The following is a 24,028-nucleotide window of genomic DNA, read 5'->3' on the forward strand; positions in this document are numbered from 1 at the left end:
CATTGGTATGCTCCATCATAACCTAGAGTTATAAGAATGCTCTGTGATTTGATGAACATATCTTTTTTTCAAGCTATGAAAGACAGAAATTAAGGAAATCAAATGTTTTATTTGTCGTTTGTTTTGAATATTTTTTTGCATGTTTTGTATAATGACAAAAAGGATACAAATGAGGTGATGGAAATTAATAATTTACACATCATAACTGGAATGATGATTACAACAAGAGACTTTAAAATTGTCAAGTTAATTATTGAATCACAACAATATAATACTAATTTCTCTTTTGTGTCGTCCACATTAACTGGTGACTCATTATACTGATACAAATTAAGCTGGAAGGGAATAGTGTTTTATAATGCATTGAGAGATAGACCATGAGATGGCATGGTGAATAAAAGAAAAGAAATGTCTGTATAGTGAACATCTGGCAGAGACAGCAACTACTGTATCACCATCTACCTCAGTATGATATAGTACATCTGACATCCTAGATATGTAAGTTAAAGTGGACCTATCATGCAAAATGTGAACAATACATTGTAGGGCCATACCTATATAAAGTATATAATAAATATAGTTTTTTTTTCTAAATACCAAACAGATCCTGCGTTTTAGCCATGCCTCATTTCGCTCCATTTGCTCTTTCCAGCCCTGTTTTTGCAGGGGGCTGATTCTGTGACGTAGCTTTAATGCAAATGAGCTGCAGCTGACCACGCCCCCCTGCAGGAGAGGGGAGCGTGCTCTGATCAGCTGCTGGGCTGTCAGAAGAGGGGGAGAAAAAGAGATCTCCGTCCTCCGTGTTTTATTCTTATATGATTATATAGAGTCATTATTCATTTGTTTTAAAGCTCAATAAATAACAAAGAAGACCTTTGACCGGCACTTTTCTAATTTTGTCCAGAAGATTTAAAGTTTAACGGACATGTTGACCGGCGAAAAAAAATCAAAATGAAACTCTGCCGCACGGTCCCCTCGTTCCTTGGAGGAGGCGGAGAGGTGGGTGTTTGTCATCTGCTGGTGGCAAACCGAAGAGAATTACAGTGCTTGCCTCGACGGGGAGGGATTGCATTGAATTACAGCAGCGGGAGCAAACGCTTGCCTCGGGGAGGGAGAAAAAGAGCCACAGCGGAGAATAAACAGAAGGGAAACCATGGCCACCATGCGCGGGAAGTCTTCTTTGCTGCTTTTGTGGCAGACTACAGCGCCACTTACAGGCCTGGCATATGTACTACAGCGTCTCCAGCGCTTTCGAGCGGCAATGGCCGGCCGTGGCCCAACCCCCCACTCCCCTGATAGGCGGAGCTCCTCGTTCCTGACGTCAGAGAATTTTAAAATCTGGATCAGTCTGTATCAGATCCGTTGCAGCCCCGTTTTTAGAGATTTGGGTATGGAGGAAAAGAGAGAGGGTTGTGTTTTCTGACACTTGGTGAGTTCCCTGACACACCGGGGAATCATATTCATGTATAAAAGACGTACAAAAGTGCATTTTGCATGATAGGTCCCCTTTAACTTCAACACAATACAACAGGGATTAATTGTGTGGGGAGCGATTTGCAGTGGTTTGTAACAATCGTTCCTGTTTAAAGCTGTTTGAGCAATGTTTCCTTCTATTAGTTGTAAATGGTTTGTATCACCTACTGAGGACTTTTTCCATTTGGCGTACAGTATGTGTATGCTGGTGATAAAGAATGAATACATCCATAGGGAAAACCTAGTAGTTTGTCAACAGTAAACACTGCTGTGGTTCACCGTGAAACCCATTTTGCATGATTCAAAATGCAACTACTACATTTACAGTGGGGCAAAAAAGTATTTAGTCAGCCACCAATTGTGCAAGTTCTCCCACTTAAAAAGATGAGAGAGGCCTGTAATTTTCATCCTAGGTACACTTCAACTATGAGAGACAGAATGGGGGGAAAGAATCCAGGAAATCACATTGTAGGATTTTTAATGAATTAATTGGTAAATTCCTCGGTAAAATAAGTATTTGGTCACCTACAAACAAACAAGATTTCTGGCTCTCACAGACCTGTAACTTATTCTTTAAGAGCCTCCTCTGTCCTCCACTTGTTAACTGTATTAATGGCACCTGTTTGAACTCGTTATCAGTATAAAAGACACCTGTCCACAACCTCAAACAGTCACACTCCAAACTCCACTATGGCCAAGACCAAAGAGCTGTCAAAGGACACCAGAAACAAAATTGTAGACCTGCACCAGGCTGGGAAGACTGAATCTGCAATAGGTAAGCAGCTTGGTGTGAAGAAATCAACTGTGGGAGCAATTATTAGAAAATGGAAGACATACAAGACCACTGATAATCTCCCTCAATCTGGGGTTCCACGCAAGATCTCACCCTGTGGGGTCAAAATGATCACAAGAACGGTGAGCAAAAATCCCAGAACCACACGGGGGGACCTAGTCAATGACCTGCAGAGAGCTGGGACCAAAGTAACAAGAGGATTGGGAGAATGTGATATGGTCAGATGAAACCAAAATAGAACTTTTTGGTAAAAACTCAACTAGACGTGTTTGGAGGAGAAAGAATGCTCAGTTGCATCCAAAGAACACCATACCTACTGTGAAACATGGGGGTGGAAACATCCTGCTTTGGGGCTGTTTTTCTGCAAAGGGACCAGGACGACTGATCCGTGTAAAGGAAAGAATTAATGGGGCCATGTATCGTGAGATTTTGAGTGACAACCTCCTTCCATCAGCAAGGGCATTGAAGATGAAACGTGGATGGGTCTTTCAGCATGACAATGATCCCAAACACACCGCCCGGGCAACGAAGGAGTGGCTTTGTAAGAAGCATTTCAAGGTCCTGGAGTGGCCTAGCCAGATCTCAACCCCATAGAAAATCTTTGGAGGGAGTTGAAAGTCTGTGTTGCCCAGCGACAGCCCCAAAACATCACTGCTCTAGAGGAGATCTGCATGGAGGAATGGGCCAAAATACCAGCAACAGTGTGAAAACCTTGTGAAGACTTACAGAAAACGTTTGACCTCTGTCATTGCCAACAAAGGGTATATAACAAAGTATTGAGATTAACTTTTGTTATTGACCAAATACTTATTTTCCACCATAATTTGCAAATAAATTCTTTAAAAATCAGACAATGTGATTTTCTGGATTTTTTTTTCTCATTTTGTCTCTCATAGTTGAGGTATACCTAGGATAAAAATTACAGGCCTTTCTCATCTTTTTAAGTGGGAGAACTTGCACAATTGGTGGCTGACTAAATACTTGTTTGCCCCACTGTATATGCAAAAAACATTTGCTGTACAACTGTGCAAGTAAAACTCTGGTTTTAAGGTGAACTCACTGTTCCATTACTTCTGTCAGCATTGTTTCCATCAGTACTGCTCAAATTACAACAATAAAGTCCTAATGAGCTTTGCCAAATACAATTTGGAGGAAAGGTAATTTCAGTCTGGAAAATGTTCACTGTCAATGTGCCAATACAATAAGTGTGCAAGCCTTGCACCCCCTTATGTAGATAAGATTGAGATAGATGGTTGGCTCTACCATTGAATAACGTATGTCAAATCATGCATCCCAAGTGATATTTGGAAACACAAGGGAATGACAGAGAACAGTGGAGCTGATGTGCCTCATGATATCTACTGAAGTCAAGTTTTCATAATTCCTGTGAAAAGAAACTGATGTTTTGGCTGTTATGTCGTGAGCAGAGAGCCTGTAACAGCTACAGATACAGTATGACTCTAACAGGCTTAGTGTCTGCTAAATGCCATCCTCTCCTCCCTGCTCATTTGGTGGCTGATCTTTGCATTAAGCCAATCTTAGGAGGACATGCTCGGCTTGATCCACGGAGGGGAGTTAGTCTGGTCAGGAGGGAGGCAGAGAGGAGCAGCAGCCCAGAGAGAGAGGGGCATGCTGGCTCACCACGCATACTTTTTAATTATCATGTTTCCAAATGCTCGAGGTGGAAGAGCTCTTCTGATAAAAGGAAGATAAATCTCTGTGTTGGTGTTTGACAGGAATAATTAGGGACAAATATGAGATCTTATTCACATTCGAATTTGGAAACATGGTTATATGACTATTTATCAGTGCTGTTTTAATTTGATATAGCTTGACTCACTTACACGAAAACCCTCAATTCCATTATCTTGTGAAAGGCCTGCTATTTAAGTCTGAGTGAAGTCAAAGTCAATTGAGACAAGTTTGTTTCAAGTTTGAAGTATTGTCAAAGTAAAGTAAGTCCCAAGTAAAGCCTGAAGGCCATTATAATTAGTTCTGTCCATTTCAATGCAGTCTGCTTTCCTTTCATTATTTTTTGACAAATCACAAATAGGTTTCTAATCAAATTCAAAACACAGCATTTTCCCCCAAAGACTGATGTCTTGCTGTAGCTCATGGATCACTTACCCAAACATCTCTCAATGTTTAGGTAAGTGAGTCATAAGGGATCCATGTTGAAAATGATATCAAATAGTCATACTTGAATACATATTGCTGTTTATGCTTTGATTGATTCTTATATCTTCTTAAAGAAAAAGTATCAAACCGCCAACCCTGCGATCAGAGATGACTTTATGCTGCTTACATGCTACATTACTCAAATCACCTCGCCTCTCAAACCATGAACATTGAAGTAAAATAACAACATGAAATGGTAAATGGACTGTATTTATGTAGCGCGTTATCCAGTCTCTACGACCCCTCAAAGCGCTTAACATACTACACGTAATCATTCACACATTAACACATCCATACAGAGCAATGCGCCACTTTTTGATAAGCTAACATTCAGACAACACATTCATACATAAGTATGACATCAAATAATAAACACCATTTCAATAAACATAGGTTTGAAATTAAACATATATGAATTTCCAATTTTGCACCAAATTAGCATAATCTGCCATCAAATAAATGAATATTGCACTAAAGAGTTTAACCTTCAGCACCATGGTCTGGCTTGTTTGAAGTGAATAAAGCAGCACTTATCTCGTTGTTCAGAGTTTGAATCTTTATGTTTTATTGAACTTGTTTTAAGCTGCTTTGGATAAAAGCATCAGCTAAATGCAATGTAATGTAATAATCCACGTTCATGACTGGTTCCCCAAGAATGATACTTGTGTGTCCAATGGAACCATGGAACAAAGTGTATTGTTAATGAGTTCACCAGTGGTTAGGCTACAAGTAACTGTAACTATTCCTCAGTATCTCTCTGGTAAATGGTGCCACAGTAAACAGGAGAAGCAGCTCTTCAACACATGGTGCAATGGCTCGTGGCAGCAGGACCCCCCCTGCCCCCCCCCCCCCCCCCCCCCCCAAACACTCTGACAGCTCTCTGACACCAACCAGGGAATCATCCACATAGCACTTTATGCTGCTTACATGCTACACTAACTGCCTCTTACTGGTGTCTGTCAACCTCTATGCCAGCCGCAGTGAAAGCTGGACTCCAACTTGGATATGTTTTCGGGCAAAGAGATTTTTGTACTGAAGCTGCTCACAGACAAAATTGGGTGTCCTGCTAATAACAAAAGATGCAAGTATCTTGTTTTTTCCACACAATTGCATTGTTGTCGGCTTGAAAAGGCCAGTAATACAGCAAGTGTAACACATATAGCAATTGCAAAAGGTTGTCTTATTAGGTAGAGATAGGTAGTTTTCCTGAAGTTGCTACATTTACATGAATGAGCCAAATAAACCCCCTATCCCAATATAATGACATGGATAAAAAAAAGATATATATTAGTAAAATGATTGCAGGATCTATACTGGCAAATCATTCAATTCAAATACATTTTGAAAAGTTCTATGATTGGATAGGACTGATTTAGATCATTTTATAGAAAGTCAACTTCCTGTCTGGCAGAAGCAAATCGTGAATTAATTAAGGAGTGTTTTTGGTGGCAGATTGATATGCATTTGTTGCTCGAGTATTTAAAGTAGCAGGATGGTGTATTTGGAATAATGTAAAAAAAACAAAAACGTTTTGGATTATGTTAAAACATAATTGGTGTCCAATCAATGAGTAAGTGGAGTGTCTTTAATAAGCACCTAAATGCTATCAAAGCTTCAATCAGTATATTCCACTAATGCCTTTCCTCCCACCCACAAGAGGAAAATAAGTTTCCATTACAAAGTGTGTTATTGGCAATCATGGCAATGATATTAACCGAGTAACTACATTTCATTAAGTCAGGCAGCTGGGGGTCTGATGCTTTTTTGGAAGAAGGCAACTTCGATAGGTTAGGTCCACATGTAAAACAAATGACAAGGGTTATACTGGTGACCTTGTTGTTTATGACTGTTGTATAGAAACATTTTGTATTTTATAATGCTAATTATTCCTACATGCTCAGGAGAAAATATTATATTATTGCGATTTGTGACAGTTCCAGTGCTAACAACCGGCATTCTGTTTAAACTGGCATGCAGTGTATGTAAATGTGTGCCTAACAATGCATTTAAGTCAGTTTTCCTTGTGTGCATAAAGAACATATAGTAAATAAAGCCTTCAATGAATGGTAAGCAGGTGGGAATTGATTGTGGTAAAGGAAATCCCAAGAATGACTGGTTGTTTATAATATTCCCAACTACTCAGGAAAACAACTCTTTCTTAACTGGTGAGCTTACAGCCCATTGTTCCACGTCTCATTGTCACCCATGGCAGCACACTATGCTCACAGGCCTGTTTCTCATTTGGGTTCAAGAATGTAATGGTGTCTAGGCATGCAGCCAGGCAGTCAAATGTTGTGTGAGGCGGAATAAAGCTGTGTTTCAGAGGCAATTCACAATGACAAGTGACAACAGTTTCCCACAAAGTGTCTTCTCCTCACAGAGACCCATTAGGCTGTGGAGTTGAGAGGGAGCAGCCATGCAAATTAACCTCTTATCAGTCAAAGTGACACATAAACAATCTGGCTCTCTACTGTTGGACACCCAAGGTAGAAACACTGCAAGCCTTTCACAGTTCTTATACTAGCTGTCCCCTGAGAGATGAGCTGATCTCCTAAAGCAAAGTTATTCAATAGCAAGAGTTGCTTACATGGAAAAGGGAATCTATTTCGTTGGGCAGAGGTCAATTAAGTTTGCCTCGAGCAGGAACAAAACAGTGGTCATTAAGGCTAATATAGGCAGAAGAAGATCTCCCCAACACTTCCTTCAAAGAGTAGCATTACCCCTTTTTTAACAGCTTCGTTCAAGGTAAAGAAAGACAGATATTGTTTTTTTAAAAAGTGGTTAAGATAGAGATATTGCAAGATGCTACCAGCAGTTTTACAGGTAGCAAAATAATATTCATCAATACAAACAAAGCTATTTTACTACTACTTGGGTCTTATCAGTTTTTATAACAGAACCAGGGTTGTCAGTAAACAAAAACATCTTGGAACATGCAGATATTGCTGCAAAGGCGACAGTTAAATATTCCAAAATCAGATAATGGAACAAATTGTTAAAAGGCCTACAATTAATCCAAATGACCTAAACCCCTCACTTCCAGGTTAAAATTCAAACCAAAGAAAGGCACTGAAAATTGAGAACAAGCCACTGATTGAACAGGCAGAGATCACAATCTGACTCCCAGAACCCAGGTAACGGTGGTGTGAGGAAAGACTGGTATGACAGCCTCCATAAAGATTGGATAGATTGGAGACTTTTGGTGGTATGTTGTTGCCACATCCCAATGGAGCATTTCCATCTTTGCACGAAACATTAAGCACTTGGCATTCTTACACGGGAACCTTTCATTTGTGAGGCCATTTGGAAAACGTTTTACCAAAAGTGCTAGGACAATTGGTAACCCTGGCCTAAAGAGGTGTTCCAAATGGAAGAGTTGATTTAAGAATATGGACTTGATCAAGGCCACTCCTAATCTATGAAAAATATCGGGTCACTGCAACATGTTCTATTAATAACAGAAAATTGAAAATATTCACTAAAAAATAAGTGTCTGACACTGGCACCCTTATTTTATTTTTTTACTGTACCCCTTTAGCAAAATTATCTGGACCAGGCAGCCAAAGGCACCACCATTGAGTCAGTTTTCTTCTTACAAGCCCTTTCAGTTGAAAGAAGTGCCAACCTTATATTATTCAATCAAATCACATAAACATGCAGTTGAATGACCCATATCTCTAAATTAGTTCTGGCAATTGAAATACATTTGAATGGAGTTTAGGGCTCCTAGTTGTCCAGATTACGTAGAAGAATGTCTCCCAAAAAAAACGTTGTCCCTGACACCCAAAACTTTGCACAGGTGAAGGCATAGTATAGTGGCCTCATACTCAAATGTTTGCAATCGTTCCTACTTAATTCATATGCAAGTTCAAAAGGGTTTCCGGTATGGACAAATGCCCCCCCTTACGATTTGACACTCCATGGTCAATTTCTGCCATGACCGTAACTTCGCAGACATGTTGTATAGGTATGGCCCTATATATTTTTCAAATATAGCATAATAGGTCCACTTTAAGTAAATGGTTGTCTCAAAGTCTCTTATGATGTTATCCCATAAGCTATGAAAAGTAATCCTATTTTAACAGAAATTCCATATTTACATGGTCTATCCATTAAACTCACTCTAGAGGATAAAGGGAAGAGCAAATATTTGCCCATTGAGTTTCCCTGCACAACTCTCCTGCCCTATAATGCAGAAAATCCTGCCAAATCCCCATGCTGCTCTCTGATGGGCCTGTCAACACGACCTGTCAACCCTGCTCCACCGGTAACTTCCCACTTCTGTGCTGTAACAGACAGAGCATGCAGGAGTCTGATACATGGCTGCACAGAGAGGAGACAGACATCGTCTCTGAAGAGCTAGCTTACAGTTGGACTGAAATAGGCGATGTACCAAAGCAACTTATACAGGGGCACCTTGACATTTCTGACTAGTGTTTGTTGTCACCATGTAAGAATACTTTCTGTATTTGGTCTTCAGTAAACTCAAAAGTTGGTTGTCAGCCCTCCAGTCTATTTCATTCCAACTAACAGTAACTCATTTAGGCCATCATCCACTTTTAACCGGAATAAATGGTAAATCCATACTAGACAACTCCTCAAAAATCATTCACTCTATAAGCTGTGTTTCCATTATTTTAACATTTCCAACGTAAGAGCACTGGCTAATGAGTTAGCTAAAGGTGTTAGCCAGATTCAGATGAAATATCTAGTGTAGATTAATATGCTTTACGGAATCATAGATGCACCAGGATATACCTGAAAACAACATTTCCATTGATGGCTTCCGGACTGTTTGGGCGGACAGAAATAGCACGGAGAGCTTCACCACAAAGACGGTATTCAGAAAACAGATAATGAGCTAGCTTAATTGTTGAAGTAACTAGGAATCATTTGTAGGGAAAGGAATTCCAATTGTCAGAAACATGGTTCAGGCTGGACTTTCCCATTCATGAGTTATTGAATAGTCCTTTTCCTGTTCCAGAACTAGACTAGATTTCTTGAGTTCATCGAAAAAGCAGGGTAACAATTTTGATGTCGTTAGCAACACAATTAAAAAAAATTTGTTTAATTTACTAAAAGATTATTTTCAGGGCAACAATTGTATTTTTTACAGTGTAGGAAGGAGAAGACATCAAGTGAAAAAAAAAGCATGATATGTATGCATTTAGTTAATATCCCCCTTTTGAATAATCTAAACTGAACACACTTTTTTGCCTTCCTGTTTTCCCCCATGATCCAATATGCAGTCCAACCGGGAGAGCTTGAATAATCTTAACTTCCATTTTCGATAGCTGTATGCAGAGACTCTGCTGCCACTTGTGTTTGTTCTTGTAAATAATACATTGTTCTCTCCTGCTCCTTGCTCATAATGCACAAAATTGCCTCCTACACAAGTGTGGCAGCAGTACCCCCACACTGCATTAAAGCTGGAAGGAGGAAGGCTAAGAAAAAGGAAGTAAACCGATTATATTGTGCAAATCATTATGTGTATGCGACCCTGGAGACTCCCAAATACAATCTGTTCAGGGGGAAAGCAAGGTTCCAGCATTTGCCATAGAGTAAATGTCATCTTAAAATTACACTATTGTCTTTTATGCCCCGGCCACACGAGGACGAAAACGGTCGTTTGCGTTACTGTTTAGTGTCATATAGACCGTTCCGCCACACGAGGACGACCGAATACGGCACTAAACGACTGCGGAAACGATAACGGGTCCCAAGGTGAATAGACCGGCATACGCAACGCTCTGGGGGTCCAACGGCTCCGTGTGTACGCCCTATACGATCATTTTCTGATAATGATGAGGCAATAGCCCCGCCTCTCCCCACCTCTGCTGCTCACCCCCGCGTCAAAGTAAACTGCACACTGAATTCAGATTATTTATCTTTCTCTCGATATGGACATAAACGCGAGTGAAGTCTAATCCGACAGGACGGAGACACCTCTCAAACTACCTAAACTAGTTATAAATATGTTTATTTTTACTGTCGGCCGGATCACTCATTACTTGATCAGCTGCTGCATGAGACAGTTATGCCACATCAAGGTGGAACGCTCTTCCCACAACTGTAAAGGAAAGTAAAACTATACTTACCTTCAAAACCTCTCTTAAAGAGCACCTTCGGGGGAGAGCATTGCAAAACTGGCCCCGGTAATGGTACAAATCTCAACCTGTCGTTCAATGGACAGCTTCCCCCCCCCCCCCCATCTATGTATATACTCGCATTTTAGACTCTGTTACTAACTGTATATCTGTAGACTTGGTATGTCTTAAATGTCCGGTTAGGATGTATTAGAACGAAATCTAAAATGAAAATTGTAAATAAGCAATCTGTATGTAAAAAACCACCTGTATGTAAATTGTAAATAAGCCATCTGTATGTCAAATATGTCTTATATGTCTTAAATGATATGATGAATTGGAAATGGGGGACCCTGATGTAAACAAGACGAAAGTCTTTCTCTGGTCTGCATCCCCTTAACAATTGTATGTTTTGAGCTGTACTGTACTGTACCCAATATACAAGCTGTTAATAAACTTTTCAATCAATCAATCAATCAATCAATCAATCAATCAAACAGACACTGGCGCTGTTTTGGGGGGAAAAAAACATTATATTTTGATATAAAAAAACAAAGAACTATCATTTGCCATATGACAACAATTGTAATGAACATTGCAGTCTTTAGGGAATGCTTGAGGGGTGTTGAGTCTCTCTAAGTTGCACAAGTTGTCTTGCTATGGATCTGCTGTTGTTGCTGTATATATTGATATGTCATCTAAACATCCTCTATAGATTTCCTGAACTGTCTGACATCATTGGTCACATCCTCTTAGCTATATATAATTAAACCCATTTCCTTTCTGGCTAGACTCATATGTAATTCCATTTTCTTAATGTTCTTCTCAACCTTTCACCTCCTCTCTATTTGCCAGCCCCCAAATGTGATGTTGCACATAGCTGACTTGGTTCAATGCTCATGGGAGAACCGAAGAAGCATCATTGCATTAGCCAGGGTCTGGAAAAGGAAATGCAGATAATTGTTAAGGCTCCCAAACCGTCTTGACTTCCCTTTCTGAGTCATCGCTCATAATGGGACATGCATGTTGTTGACCTTTAAATGGTTCTGGTCTTCATGTTACATCACCATTGGCCCCTTATCATGATCAGGTCCTAATAAAAGCACAAAAGGGCCCATCAAGGCAAAGCTGCAACCAAAGGCAGACGAGATGCCAAACTGCATCTTAAGGCAGGACAAAGGCTGAATTGCAAATAAAGGCCAAGCTGTAGTTAAATGCAGGCTAAAGGCCAAACTGTAACTTAGCGCAGGCCAAAGGTGGAATTGCAACTAAAAGCATGCTGAAGGCTAAACTGTACTCAAAGACAAGCCAAACAAAGGCAGGGAAGGTAATACAGCAGCAAAGAGTCTTGGCTCTCTGTAAATACCACAATCTGTGAAGCATCAGAAAAGATCTCTGTACACTGGACACACAACACACTCGTAAAACAACAGGAAGAAAGCTCAGAACAGCAGAAGAGGAAGAGTGAAGCTCTGAATTATCTATCCTTGGCACATGGTGAGGAAAAAGGGGTCATTTGTTAAATTAAACAGGCTAAGGAGAGTAACCCTCAGCCAATAAAACACAAACAGCAAATTGGGCTTCTTTTGGAGGTGTCTCCAGCTAGATTTTTAACTGCTTTGGCCCATGTCAAATCATTGATGCCCTTCCATTTTGTTTCCACAGTGCTCATTATCTCTGGATAACCAATGTGTGGTGCTCTGTTTCTCCGTATGCATCACTTTCTGTCTCTTATTCTCCGTTTCTGTTCCTGTATGTATAGCAAGTTGGTTAATTACATTTCAATGTCGTATCATTCAATTAATTTCCATTCTTGATAGTTATGGCACCTCACCAAAGCCTGTTGCCTCATCCAAGTCTGGTTGGAATATGGGCAGTTGGCAATATGTCTCATAATTATTTGTGTGAACATAAAAATAATTTGTGTGTAAATATGTGATTTGTAAATGTAAAACACCATCCACAAATGCATTTAAAATATTTGCAAGCTCACAAATACATTTGCAAATGTAAAACGGATCTGCAAATACGCAAAATATTTTAACAAATAAAAAAAAGATCTTTGAATATCTCTTTAACACTTACAACTTTCGATCAGGCATTTGTGAATCCATTTTGTATTTGTCGACCAAGAATGTGCTTGTGGATCTCAAATCTCTGCTTGTGGATCGTCTCTTTACACACACAGAGTTTTGAGACAAACTTTCCGCTGGTCTCGGCTCAAATGTATCACCATCATCATCATGTTATAGTGATACAGTTAGTTTGTGTTAGTTTATTGGTTCAATACAGCATATATTGAGCACATTCGTATGCATTGATGTTGAAGTACAGGCTATGCCACTTTCGGGAGCTGGTTTCTCCAAAATTACCTACCCCACCTTTAATGTAATCTTACTATGAAGGCTAATCTAAATACGTTGCTTTTCTACGGATTACCTTACCACTGCACGGGTAAGGTAAAACTAAGCCGATTAATAAAATGTGAAGTGCTTTGTAACTTTGACCCGCTTGACTGAATACACAAAACACAATGAAGAAAGAGTTATCGCTGGGCTGCCAGCTGCTCCCCGGGACCCGAAAGTGGCGTATAGCCTAAGTACTTCAACATCAATGCGAATGTGCTCGATATATGCTGTATTGAACCAATAAACTAACACAAACTGACTGTATCACTATAACATGATGATGATGGTGAATGCATCTAACGTTCCGCTGTTCATTATAATACAAAAACATCATGCTCTTACTTTGAAATCCATGCGGAAATGTCGTCATCAGCGGGCCATCACGTGTTTTACGAAAATAACCGAGTGACACGAGTACATTTGAGCCGAGACCGGCAGAAAGTTTGTCTCAAAACTATAGGTTACTTACGTAACCCCAGTTCTCAGAGTAACATGAAGTGAGATGTCTCACTATGGGATGCGCCTCAACGCGTATGCAAACAGAAGCATCAATCTCATTACGCCAATCCTGATGGCTGGTGATCTTGACGTCAACGTCAGGGAATCCACCCACCCTTTAAGTAGCTTGCGCTACGACGCAGCGTCATTCAAAATAAGCACCTCTTCTCGCTTCGCCTCAGCAAGAAGGGCCGTCTGGTGAGACATCTCACTTCATGTTACTCTGAGAACTGGGGTGACGTAAGTAACCTATAGTTCTCATTCATAACACTCCGTTCGATGTCTCACTATGGGATATTGAAACTCCCGTATTGCTAGACATGCTTATCTCGAAAATCACCAAAACAACCAGAACTTAACAGGTAGAACCCTGTCTCAACACGGGGCCCAGCACTGCGCGGGTCACACTTGGAGCAGAGACATCTAGCCTGTAAAAGCGGACAAAAGTGAGCAGCGAGGACCAGCTCGCTGCTGCACAAATGTCTTGGATGGAAACAGCCTTGAACAAAGCCCAGGATGTAGCCAGTCCACGAGTAGAATGAGCATGCAGGCCCGTTGGTGCCTGCAAACCCTGACTTGTATAAGCCAGAGCAATCGCTTCCACAATCCAGTGGGAGAGCCGTAGCCTGGTAACGGACTTGCCCTTCTGAGGGTTAGCCCAGGATATAAAGAGTTGGTCATTACAACGAAACTCTTTTGACCTGTCCATATAGATGCGTAAAACACGAACTGGACACAGCAAATTAACCAGTAACAGCACTGTCTTCAGTGACAGGAGTTTCATGTCAGCTTCCTCCAAATGGAGGTCGAGTGAGCCCATCTAAAACCACTGCCAAGTCCCATAAGGGCACCAGTGACCTGGAAACAGGGAGGAGCGGGAGCCTGCGAGCCCCTTTCATAAAACGGCAGACCAAAGGATGTTGGCTAGCCGTCTTTCCCTCAAAGCCCACATGGCATGCAGCAATAGCAGCCAGGTACACTTTGATCGTAGAGAAAGCTCTGTGTGTATCAATTAAGTCCAGTAGAAATGATAAAATCACCCCGACAGGACATTGAAAAGAGATGTGTCCTTTTTGAAGGCACCACTCCTCAAACACCCTCCACTTACAGTCATAGAGAGACCTGGTGGAGGAAGCTCTTGCACTCTGAATAGTGTTTATCACCTTCTGAGGGAGCCCCACTGTATTCAGATTAGGGCTGCACGGTATTGAAAAAAACTGACATCGCGATTTCCCCCCCCCTGCGGTATATATTGCGGTTTTTTTAACCTGTTAAACCCCAAAGTCCCGGCGGGTACTTTACTTTTTTTTTCACGACAGTGTCTCAGGGGATCGTAATATTTAAGAACCTATTAATGTGTTATACCAGATTAACGGAAATAATCTCAGCTAATTGACGATACAAACCATTTTTACCAAAACAAAACACAAGTCTCATAAGAAGCATCTAAATGACCCCTGAGCGAAAAATGCTAACGCACTTTGGCACAGAACTCAAGATAAAAGTACCCTTATTATTACTTATCGTAGCTGCACATACAAGATATCCGATTAAAGCTGAGGTTCCACAGATTATTTAGGTATATAGTATCATCACTGAGTGATCTGAACTCCGACAGGGGAAGCAAACACAGACATCACAACACGTACCTTTACGTAGCTTCTAGGGGAGATGTCTCACCGTAGCTGTCAATCTGATCAAAAGACGTGTTCAATGGCATTAAAACGAGAAAGAAAAAACGCGGCTGAATCGGTTAATCCATAGGTTTTTAACGTCTCTGTATAAAAAAATGATTTAATTTATAATCCATAATTTCATTTTTATGTAAATATCGCAGAGCAACAGTTAGCTACTAATGGTAGCCACCAGAGTGGCTGCTGCTTCCGGTCTTGGCCATGCGGAAGTCTCATACACACACATTTCCAAATAAGGACTGTGTGATTTCCCCTCGATTCCATTGGCTCTGACGGTCAGAAAGAGATGTCACATGTCAAAATCCAGCAAGGTGGGCCATAGATATGGAAAATCCACCCAAATGGCCCCAAAAGAGGTTTTTTTGTGTGCTAAATCTGTCTAAAAAGGTCAAATATCACTTGTTTTGCATCAATCTTGATACAGAATGATTGTGATTGGTGGTTTGCTGTGCATGCAGGGGAAGTTCTACACACACCAACACATGAACAAATAAGGAGTGAGAGTGACATGTAGCCAAAACCGGAAGCTGGCTACCATTAGCAGCTAACTTTTGTGCTCCGATTTTTACATAAAAATGGAATTATGGATTATAAACAATTGCTTCAAAGCCACAGATACATTATCAACCTATGGATCAACCGATTCAGCCGCGTTTTTTCTTTCTCGTTTTAATGCCATTGAACACGTCTTTTGATCAGATTGACAGCTACGGTGAGACGATCTCCCGTAAAAGCTCCGTAAAAGGTACGTGTTGTGATGTCTGTGTTTGCTTCCCCTGTTGCGAGATCGGATCGCTTAGATACTATACTTAAATAATCTGTGGAGTCTCAGCTTTAATCGGATATATTGTATGTGCAGTTTCGATAAGTAATAAGGGTATCTTTATTTTGAATTCTGTGCTAAAGTGCGTCAGCATTTTTTTTTTAAATGAATAAAACCGCACATCCCTGCGGTGTGAATACCGCGCATGCGCATACCGCGGTTATCGCCATGACACGGTATATCGTTCAGCCCAGATTGTACCACTCACGGGCCAGGCCCATAGTGCCAAGCGCTCTGGGTTAGGGTGAAAGATCGCCCCCCCGCCTGAGACAGTATGTCCCTGCGTAGTGGGAGCTGCCACGGCTGCCCGCACAGCAGCTGATATATCTCCGCCAGCCAGTACATTGCAGGCCAGTGCGGAGCTATCAGGATAAGTGTGCGGCGTTGTTCTCTCACTCTGGCCAGAGTTGGGGGTATCAGAGCCAGGGGTGGGAACGCGTACAGAAGGACCGAAGGCCAAACGTGCGCGAGCACGTCCACGCCTAACGGTGCGTTTAAATCGCGCATTGAAAAGAACAGCTGACATTGAGCATTTTCTTTTGATGCGAACAGATCTACCGCGGCTCGGCCGTAACGCACCCACAGCTGACTCACAATTATTGGATGTAGAGTCCAGTCTGCATATAGTGGTGCACCTCTGGACAGCAGATCTGCCCCGAGGTTCATCACTCCTGGTACGTGCGTCGCTCTCAGAGAGAGGAGACGTCCGCAGCTCCATAAGATCAGTTTGCGTGCCAGCATGTGTAACTGGAGAGAACGCAAACCCCCTTGGCGGTTTATATACGATATTGTGGTCGTGTTGTCTGTCCTCACGAGGACATGATGTCCTCTGAGAAAAGGCAGAAAGCGTTTCAGGGTGAGGAACACCGCTAAAAGCTTCAGATAATTTATGTGTGACCGTTGGAGGTCTCTGCTCCAGAGACCCCTCACAGGTCGACCTTCGTATATACCCCCCCCAGCCCGTCAGACATGCGTCTGTGGTGACCACTTTCCGCGATAGGACAGCACCCATAGGTACGCCCCGTACTAGAAAAGTTGGGTGTAGCCAGTGGCGCAGTGCCATTACGCATTTCATAGTGACCATCACTCTCCGCGCGCCATGACGCACGGGGAAGAGTACAGTCTGGGCTGGGGACAACATGCTCTTTTCTGTGTTTATTACGAAACCCAGGTCGAGCAGGTGTTTTACGAGGACATCCGTCTGCGTAATAGCCTCTTGCTCCGACTGTGCGAGAAGGAGCCAATCGTCCAGATAAGTTGCCAGGCGAATACCCTGTTGTCTTAACGGGGCTATCGCGGCTTCCGTACACCGTACAAACACTCGCGGGCTGAGAGACAGACCGAAGGGAAGTACTCTGTACTCGTAACAGACACTCTGAACGGCGAACCTCAGATATTTCCTGCGTGGATAATATACTGGGATGTGGAAATACGCATCTTTCAGGTCGACTGATGTGAATCAGTTGTTTTGGCGCACGAGACGCAACAGAGATGTGTGAGTGAGCATTCTGAATTTGTATCTTTTGAGATATTTGTTCAGAGCTCTCAAATCTAGTATAGGCCGAATTCCGTTCCCTCCCCGTTTGGGAACGAGGAAATACTTGGAATAAAAGCCGCTCTGACTCTGTTCGGCGGGTATTATCGATATAACCTTCTTTTCTAGTAGCGAGAAAATCTCTTGCTCTAGAATATGGGCCGACTCTCCCCGGGCCTGTGAATACAGAATGCCCGAGAAGTGAGGGGGGGGTGACAGCGAATTGGAGCCTGTAGCCCCGTGTTACTGTCTTGAAAACCCAAGCAGAATCTGTGAGCATCCTCCACTTTTCGCTTCTCAAAGCGAGCGGAGATGTCACAGCTCTGTCGTCTGCCCTCAGTGTCTTTATTTGGTGTGTTATGGGGCCCTCTAGTGTCTGAACACGGTGGTACCCCAGGTTGACAACCCCGGCCGACACTGCGCATGCGCGTGGCGGTGGTGCCTTCACAATCCCGTCTAATTGTCCACTCTCAAAAGAGGGGCAGACGACAGACTGTTTATTGTTTTTATTGTTTTTCTTTTCATTTTTATTGACTGCGCCTTGGCTTCAAGCCTGGAAACTACAGTCGAAAATGATTTATTAGGAAACAACAATGATGACATGTTTTTGTGTGACTTAAACAGGCAGCAGAACTTGCTGTCTTTGATGTTAAGTCCATTTCCCTGATGGCGCGAACTTGAGGATGACGTTCTGGCATCACTCGAGGCGGCGGGAAGATGAGGGCATGGTGGCACCCCGAAAACACATGAGCATCCAACACTGGAACGTGCTCTGGAGCTGGGGAACAGGGAACTTCCAGCTCCTTCGTCGAGGAGAGGAGAGGAGAGGAGGCTGTCAGGCCGCCCGCTCCTTCTTCCTCGCCTGGTGGCTGAAAACCTGGGTCGGCTGCGCCTGAGCGGCAGCTGCCGGAACCGGAGATTTTCTTGGCCAGCTCCCCCTCGCCTCGTGCCTGGGCTGGGGACCCGGGACGGGCTGTGGTCTCTGCTGCTTCGGTATCTTGAACCGGGCAGGACGTGAGGCAGCTTGAGTGAAGGCCTGCCGCGGGACCATTGAAGGTGGCGGCTGGACCCTTCGGGGGAGACAGAGCTGGAGAGCCTCGTCTCCCTTATTATTATCCTTTTTGATTCGCATCTCAGCTGCATTGAAGCTAGAGCGGAGCCAAATATGCCCTCGGGAACAATAGGCATGTCCAGAACATCCTCTTTTTCCCGGTCTGGAAGGTTCGTCAGGTTGAGCCACCTGGCTCTCTCCTGTACCACCATAATTCCCAGTGCTTTGCCCGTGGCTTGGACTGCACAGCGCTGCACACGGAGGCAAATGTCCGTGATCGCTGCGATCTCGTCCCACACGGCAGGCTCAGGTTTGCTCGACAAGTCTTCGCAAAGCTCCGCCTGGTAGGCGGTCAGCAGCGAAGAGACGTTTAGTGCCCTGGCGGACAAAGCTGCGGCTTTATAGGCCCGTTCGGTCATCGCTGACTGGAACCGGTCTGCCTTTGCCGGTAGCATGGGGTTCCTGCTCGGTGTCGAAGCCAGCCTCGGTTGGAGGTGGGCTGCCACCAGCGGTTCCATGGGCGGCATGCGGAGTAGGCAGAGCCTCTCCATACCGTCCAGGGAGGAGGCACCCTGGATTGGGGCCTTGCTGCTAAAAGGGCGGTCTCTCCACGAGACCGACACCTCGTCCAGCATCTCCGGAAAGACTGGAAGGAGCTGCCTCTTCGTCCTCGCTGCTTGGGGCAAGTTCTTCCCCTCGTAGCGAGATCTGGAGGTCTCCTTGGCCCCTTCAGGCCATGGGGTGTCCAGCCTTAACGCAGCGCGTTGACACACGGCCTGCAAGTCCATACTTAGGACGGGCGAAGCTGGTGTGCTTTCGCCCGGGAGAGCGGACATCGCTCCCGGCTTTGCAGCCTGAGCCGATGAAACAAAGATGTCATCCTCATCCGAGTCGGACAGGAGGAACTCAGAGGTATCCTCTTCGTCCTCCATATAGTCCAACTTCAGGACATCCTCCGCGGGTGGAACCATGGTGAGGTCCAGTTGGGAGCCCCAGCTTGACACAGCGCGGGGCTCCGCTCTCGCGGCTCTTGCCGCCACCGGGTCCCAGCCTGACACGGCGTGGGGCTCCGGTTCAGCGGCTGCCGCTGTTGTTGAGCCCCAGCCTGACACAGCGCGGGGCTCAATCTCTGCGGCGGACGCCACCATGTCTTGATTGCCGGCCGGCGAATCAGCGGACATGAGGGGGTTCCGTCCCGACAAGCTAGCTTGGCGTGCTAACCGTCGGCGGAGGCTCTTCATGGTGAAGCGGGTACAATGCCCGCACGAGCCGGGGTTATCGATAGCCTCCCGGGCGTGTTCCAGCCCGAGGCAGGACGAGCAGACCTGGTGTGAGTCTGTGCCTGAGATCTTAAACCCGCAGCCGCATAGCCGAGCCTCCGAGTCCCTGACTCCTCTGGTGTGAGGGAGAGAAGGGTCCATCTTCGTTCACCGGGGTGTCGGCGTGGAGTGGACACGCTAGTAACAGGTACGTTACTGAGAAAAAAAATCTAACCTTGCCGTTAGTCCGAAAGGAAAAAAGCGACGGTGTAGATTTTATTCTTTAAAGAATATTAACTGGTGTGTTAATACCTTTTTTATCTCTGTCTCCTCTGGTGTGAGAGAGAAAAGAGAACGTCCTCGTTACCGTGGTGTCGGTGTGGAGGGAAGAAAAAACTAACAACAGGTATGTTACTAGCTTGAAGAAAAAAATCAAACCTTACCGTTATTTCGACAGAAAAAAACGGCGAGGCAGATTACAATTTTAACTGGTGTGTTAATATTGTTCAGTCTTCTTGCAAAGCAAAAAAGTAACCGGCAAGCGCCCGTCGACCGAATGTTAGCTTTGGGTTCAGTCTGTGGACCGTTAAGCTAGCCCGGTTACTGATAATTCGAGATGTGCTCTGAAGCGAGAAGAGGTGTTTTGAATGACGCTGCGTCGTAGCGCAAGCTACTTAAAGGGTGGGTGGATTCCCTGACGTTGACGTCAAGATCACCAGCCAATCAGGATTGGCGTAATGAGATTGATGCTTCTGTTTGCATACGCGTTGAGGCGCATCCCATAGTGAGACATCGAACGGAGTGTTATGAATGAGAACTGGGGTTACGTAAGTAACCTATAGTTTGAGACGATCCACAAGCAGAAATGTGAGATCCACGAGCAGAGATTTGAGATCCGCAAGCACATTCTTGGTCGACAAATACAAAATGGATTCACAAATGCCTGATCGAAAGTTGTAAATGTTAAAGAGATATTCACAGATCTTTTTTTTATTTGTGAAAATATTTAGCGTATTTGCAGATCCGTTTTACATTTGCAAATGTATTTGTGAGTTTGCAAATCTTTTAAATGCATTTGTGGATGGTGTTTTACATTTACAAATCACATATTTACACACAAATATTTGTTATGTTCACACAAATAATTATGAGACATATCTAAGCCCATATTGGAAACACACCTGAAAATGTTCACACTTTTTGCTCTTCAAAATATATACGCTCTTCTTCACTTTCTGGATGGCTGCTGGCATTTAACTTGCACATTAAAAGGCAAAGATTGGGTGCCAATGCAGTGTCATCTGTGTAACGAGGAGCTTTTTGTCTGGGAATGGGACTCCTAACAGCCATCTGATGAACATTCCAATGCTTGTCTAATCCAATCTGCATATATTTCAGATCAATTGTGTGCTTTTGATTCAACAAATACCTCTGTTTACGCTTAAATTATACCCTGGATTTAATAAATCTTCCAAACACTGATGTGAATCATCATTGCAGGAGAAGGCAAGGGTTGCCAATTCTCTCAGTGATTGTTTAATCAGTATAGAGTATATCATCCTAACATTGTAATAATCATTCAGTGGAGTCAAACTGTGTCTACGTAGAACCTCAACTAATTGTACTGTTATCTGCTAACATAAAGTAGAAAAAAAAGCTCTGCAGACTCCACGACAGCCATATGGATATCACCTGTCTCCTGAGTGGTGTGGATGATATGAGTACTCACTCTCAGTGTGTGTAGGCAGCACCAGTGTGGCCAGCAGCAGGAGATGAAGAGATGCTCTGGTGAGATGCAACAGCCGCCTGAATCTGAGGTCCATGGTCTGACGGTCGGTACTCCCTCCTCTGGTCAGGACGCTGCTGCTGATTGGCTATGACCTCAAACAATCATCGAGTGACACCTGCGAAAAGAGAGTGGCTGTTAAGGATATATAGTTCATTAAAGCTCTCCCACACGTTGTTCTACACATCGGGTGAAGGCAATGGGTCCTTTTATTTTGGTTTGATGCCTTTTTTAATATATAGCATTATTTATTTTTTTTGTATCATTAATAAGCAAAAGTGATTCAGCTGAGTGCAAACTTTGTAGTCTCTGTGTGAAATAATTAATGTGGCAATTCAATGTTGCCTTAGTGCCAATAAATCAATCAAAATGTATTCATATAGCTCTATATCACAAATTACACATTTCTCAGGGGGCTTAACCGTGTGTACAGCATAATACACTCTTTGTCCCTAAATCCTAACAGCATTCAAGGAAAATCAACAAAAAATACACAATAAATGGGGAAAAAAGAAGAAACCACTGGGAGAGCAACAGTAGATATCCCTCTCTGAGGACGGACAGACTTCAGTTAGGTGTCAAATGTATGTATTAAAGAGATAATACATTGAACAGATAGACATGCCAAATATTAGAAAAGATTATGTGTCTACATACAGTATATAGAAAGAGGCTGGATGCAGTTGGATATCAACAATCTCCCAGGTAAGGCCAAAACAAAAATAGTATGGCGACCTAAGCAACAGGTGCAGCCAAGAACACAGTATGTGGGAGAAAAAAAGAAATATTTAAATTTTCAGATATAAGGTACAGATCCTGACAGACGAGTTGCAAAGAAAAGGAGTCCGAGTGTGACAGAAAAAAGTAGGCAGAGGTAGTAGTATCATTTCACCCTTTGTGTTTTCTTTGTGAATGTATATCATGCGCAAAAGGCCCACAATCCTTTTGCGTATTCCCCAATTTTGTATTCTGAGCTTCTTTATACTGGGGGGGTTGTTTTCTTATCTGTGTATTGTTAACGGGTCATTGATACCGTCAGTGTATCATTTGGTTTCTTGTCGAGTTGAAGTTCTCTGCAGTGTTTGTGTTTTCAGTTCCCCCTGTGGGCTCAACGCAGTCTAATATCTTTTCACACTGTGGCTGTTTGTGTGTTGCTATAGCTACCAAGAACACACAGCTTAGTTCTTTTAACACATTCATGATTTTAGCTTGTTATTTTAAGTGCGCATGTCTAGCCATGCATGATTTTGCTTTCTTTAATGAAGTATTCTGATTATGTTTTCCGTGACGTCAAGTGTCGCGCAGTACATGATTTGTATTCCTAAACGCAGGTGATACTAATGACGCTTCCTGTCACTTTAGATGACTCAGCATGGAAAATCAGTAATGCACCCTTTATCTGACCCTCTAACAATGTTTGTGTGTGTGTGTGTGTGTGTGTGTGTGTGTGTGTGTGTGTGTGTGTGTGTGTGTGTGTGTGTGTGTGTGTGTGTGTGTGTGTGTGTGTGTGTGTGTGTGTGTGTTTTCTGGGGCAAGAACATTGCAAGACTATGCTGAATATTACAACTCTCATTTCAGCCAGGGTAATATCTTTGAGAGCACAGCGCTGAGAAATGAAGAGCACCTGCAGTGCCAGAAGCTCCTGCCTCCACTCCCATGTTCCTGATATTAGTCTGCACCATCCTGAGAAAAACATGAACTTCTTAACCAGTGCAACAACACTCAGCGGCAGTTCTATTCCAGGTGAAGCACCGGGGCCAGGCAGGTGCCAGCTGTTGCTTTAGAGGGGTCAGTTAAATCTGTTCAGTTATGGCTTGAAACCAATATAAAACATTTTTACCGTTACATAAAAAAAACGATATGAAACAATGTGTGTAGGCTGTAAATACAAGCAACAAAAACAACCAGCTTAAAAGTTTTGTTTTTTGTTATTGTTTAACATCACAAATATATATCAACTTTATTTGACCAGATTTAGCATTTAGTGTAAAAAGTAAAATGCTACCACAACTCCTAAGCTAACAGTCAGTGTGTTATAGCTCACTTCCTCCTGGCAAAAACCACACACACATCCCCGACCCTAACACAGCACATATGACAACATCAACAAGTTATATAGATACACACATCCTAAACAGAGGAGGCAAACATTATTGTTGAGTTATCTCATCCCTCTTAGGCCATTTGTGGCACGAGATGAGTGGAAAGTAAAGTAACCCACACTTTACAGTTTGGCACAACACTTAACATCATTAGTTATTATGTGTTGACCTCTTTTGTAGGCATGGTTATTTTGATTCTTGGTTTATTATGTTTTTGTATTTATAGGCAGTGCTTGAATTGGGCCGGTACTCACCGGTACGCAGTACCGGCGGCATCTCATGACGCATCTCATGACGCATCTCATGACGCATCTATGACGCGCCGCAGCGATAGACTAGAGCA

General features: G+C 43.1%; 1 protein-coding gene across 22 annotated transcripts in view; it reads right to left on the reverse strand.

Moving 5' to 3' along the window:
- ptprfa (protein tyrosine phosphatase receptor type Fa) overlaps positions 1-24,028 on the reverse strand; it is a 315,231-nt gene that overhangs the window by 198,491 nt on the left and 92,712 nt on the right. For all 22 annotated transcript variants that reach the window (XM_034237428.1, XM_034237408.1, XM_034237427.1 and 19 more), the window contains exon 2: positions 21,527-21,701. In XM_034237428.1, the coding sequence (XP_034093319.1) occupies positions 21,527-21,620 (94 nt within the window). In that variant the 5' untranslated portion in view covers positions 21,621-21,701. The remainder of the gene's footprint in view (positions 1-21,526; positions 21,702-24,028) is intronic.

Source organism: Gymnodraco acuticeps, unplaced genomic scaffold (genome assembly GCF_902827175.1).
Source record: "Gymnodraco acuticeps unplaced genomic scaffold, fGymAcu1.1, whole genome shotgun sequence".
In the NCBI taxonomy this organism is placed as follows: Eukaryota; Metazoa; Chordata; class Actinopteri; order Perciformes; family Bathydraconidae; genus Gymnodraco; species Gymnodraco acuticeps.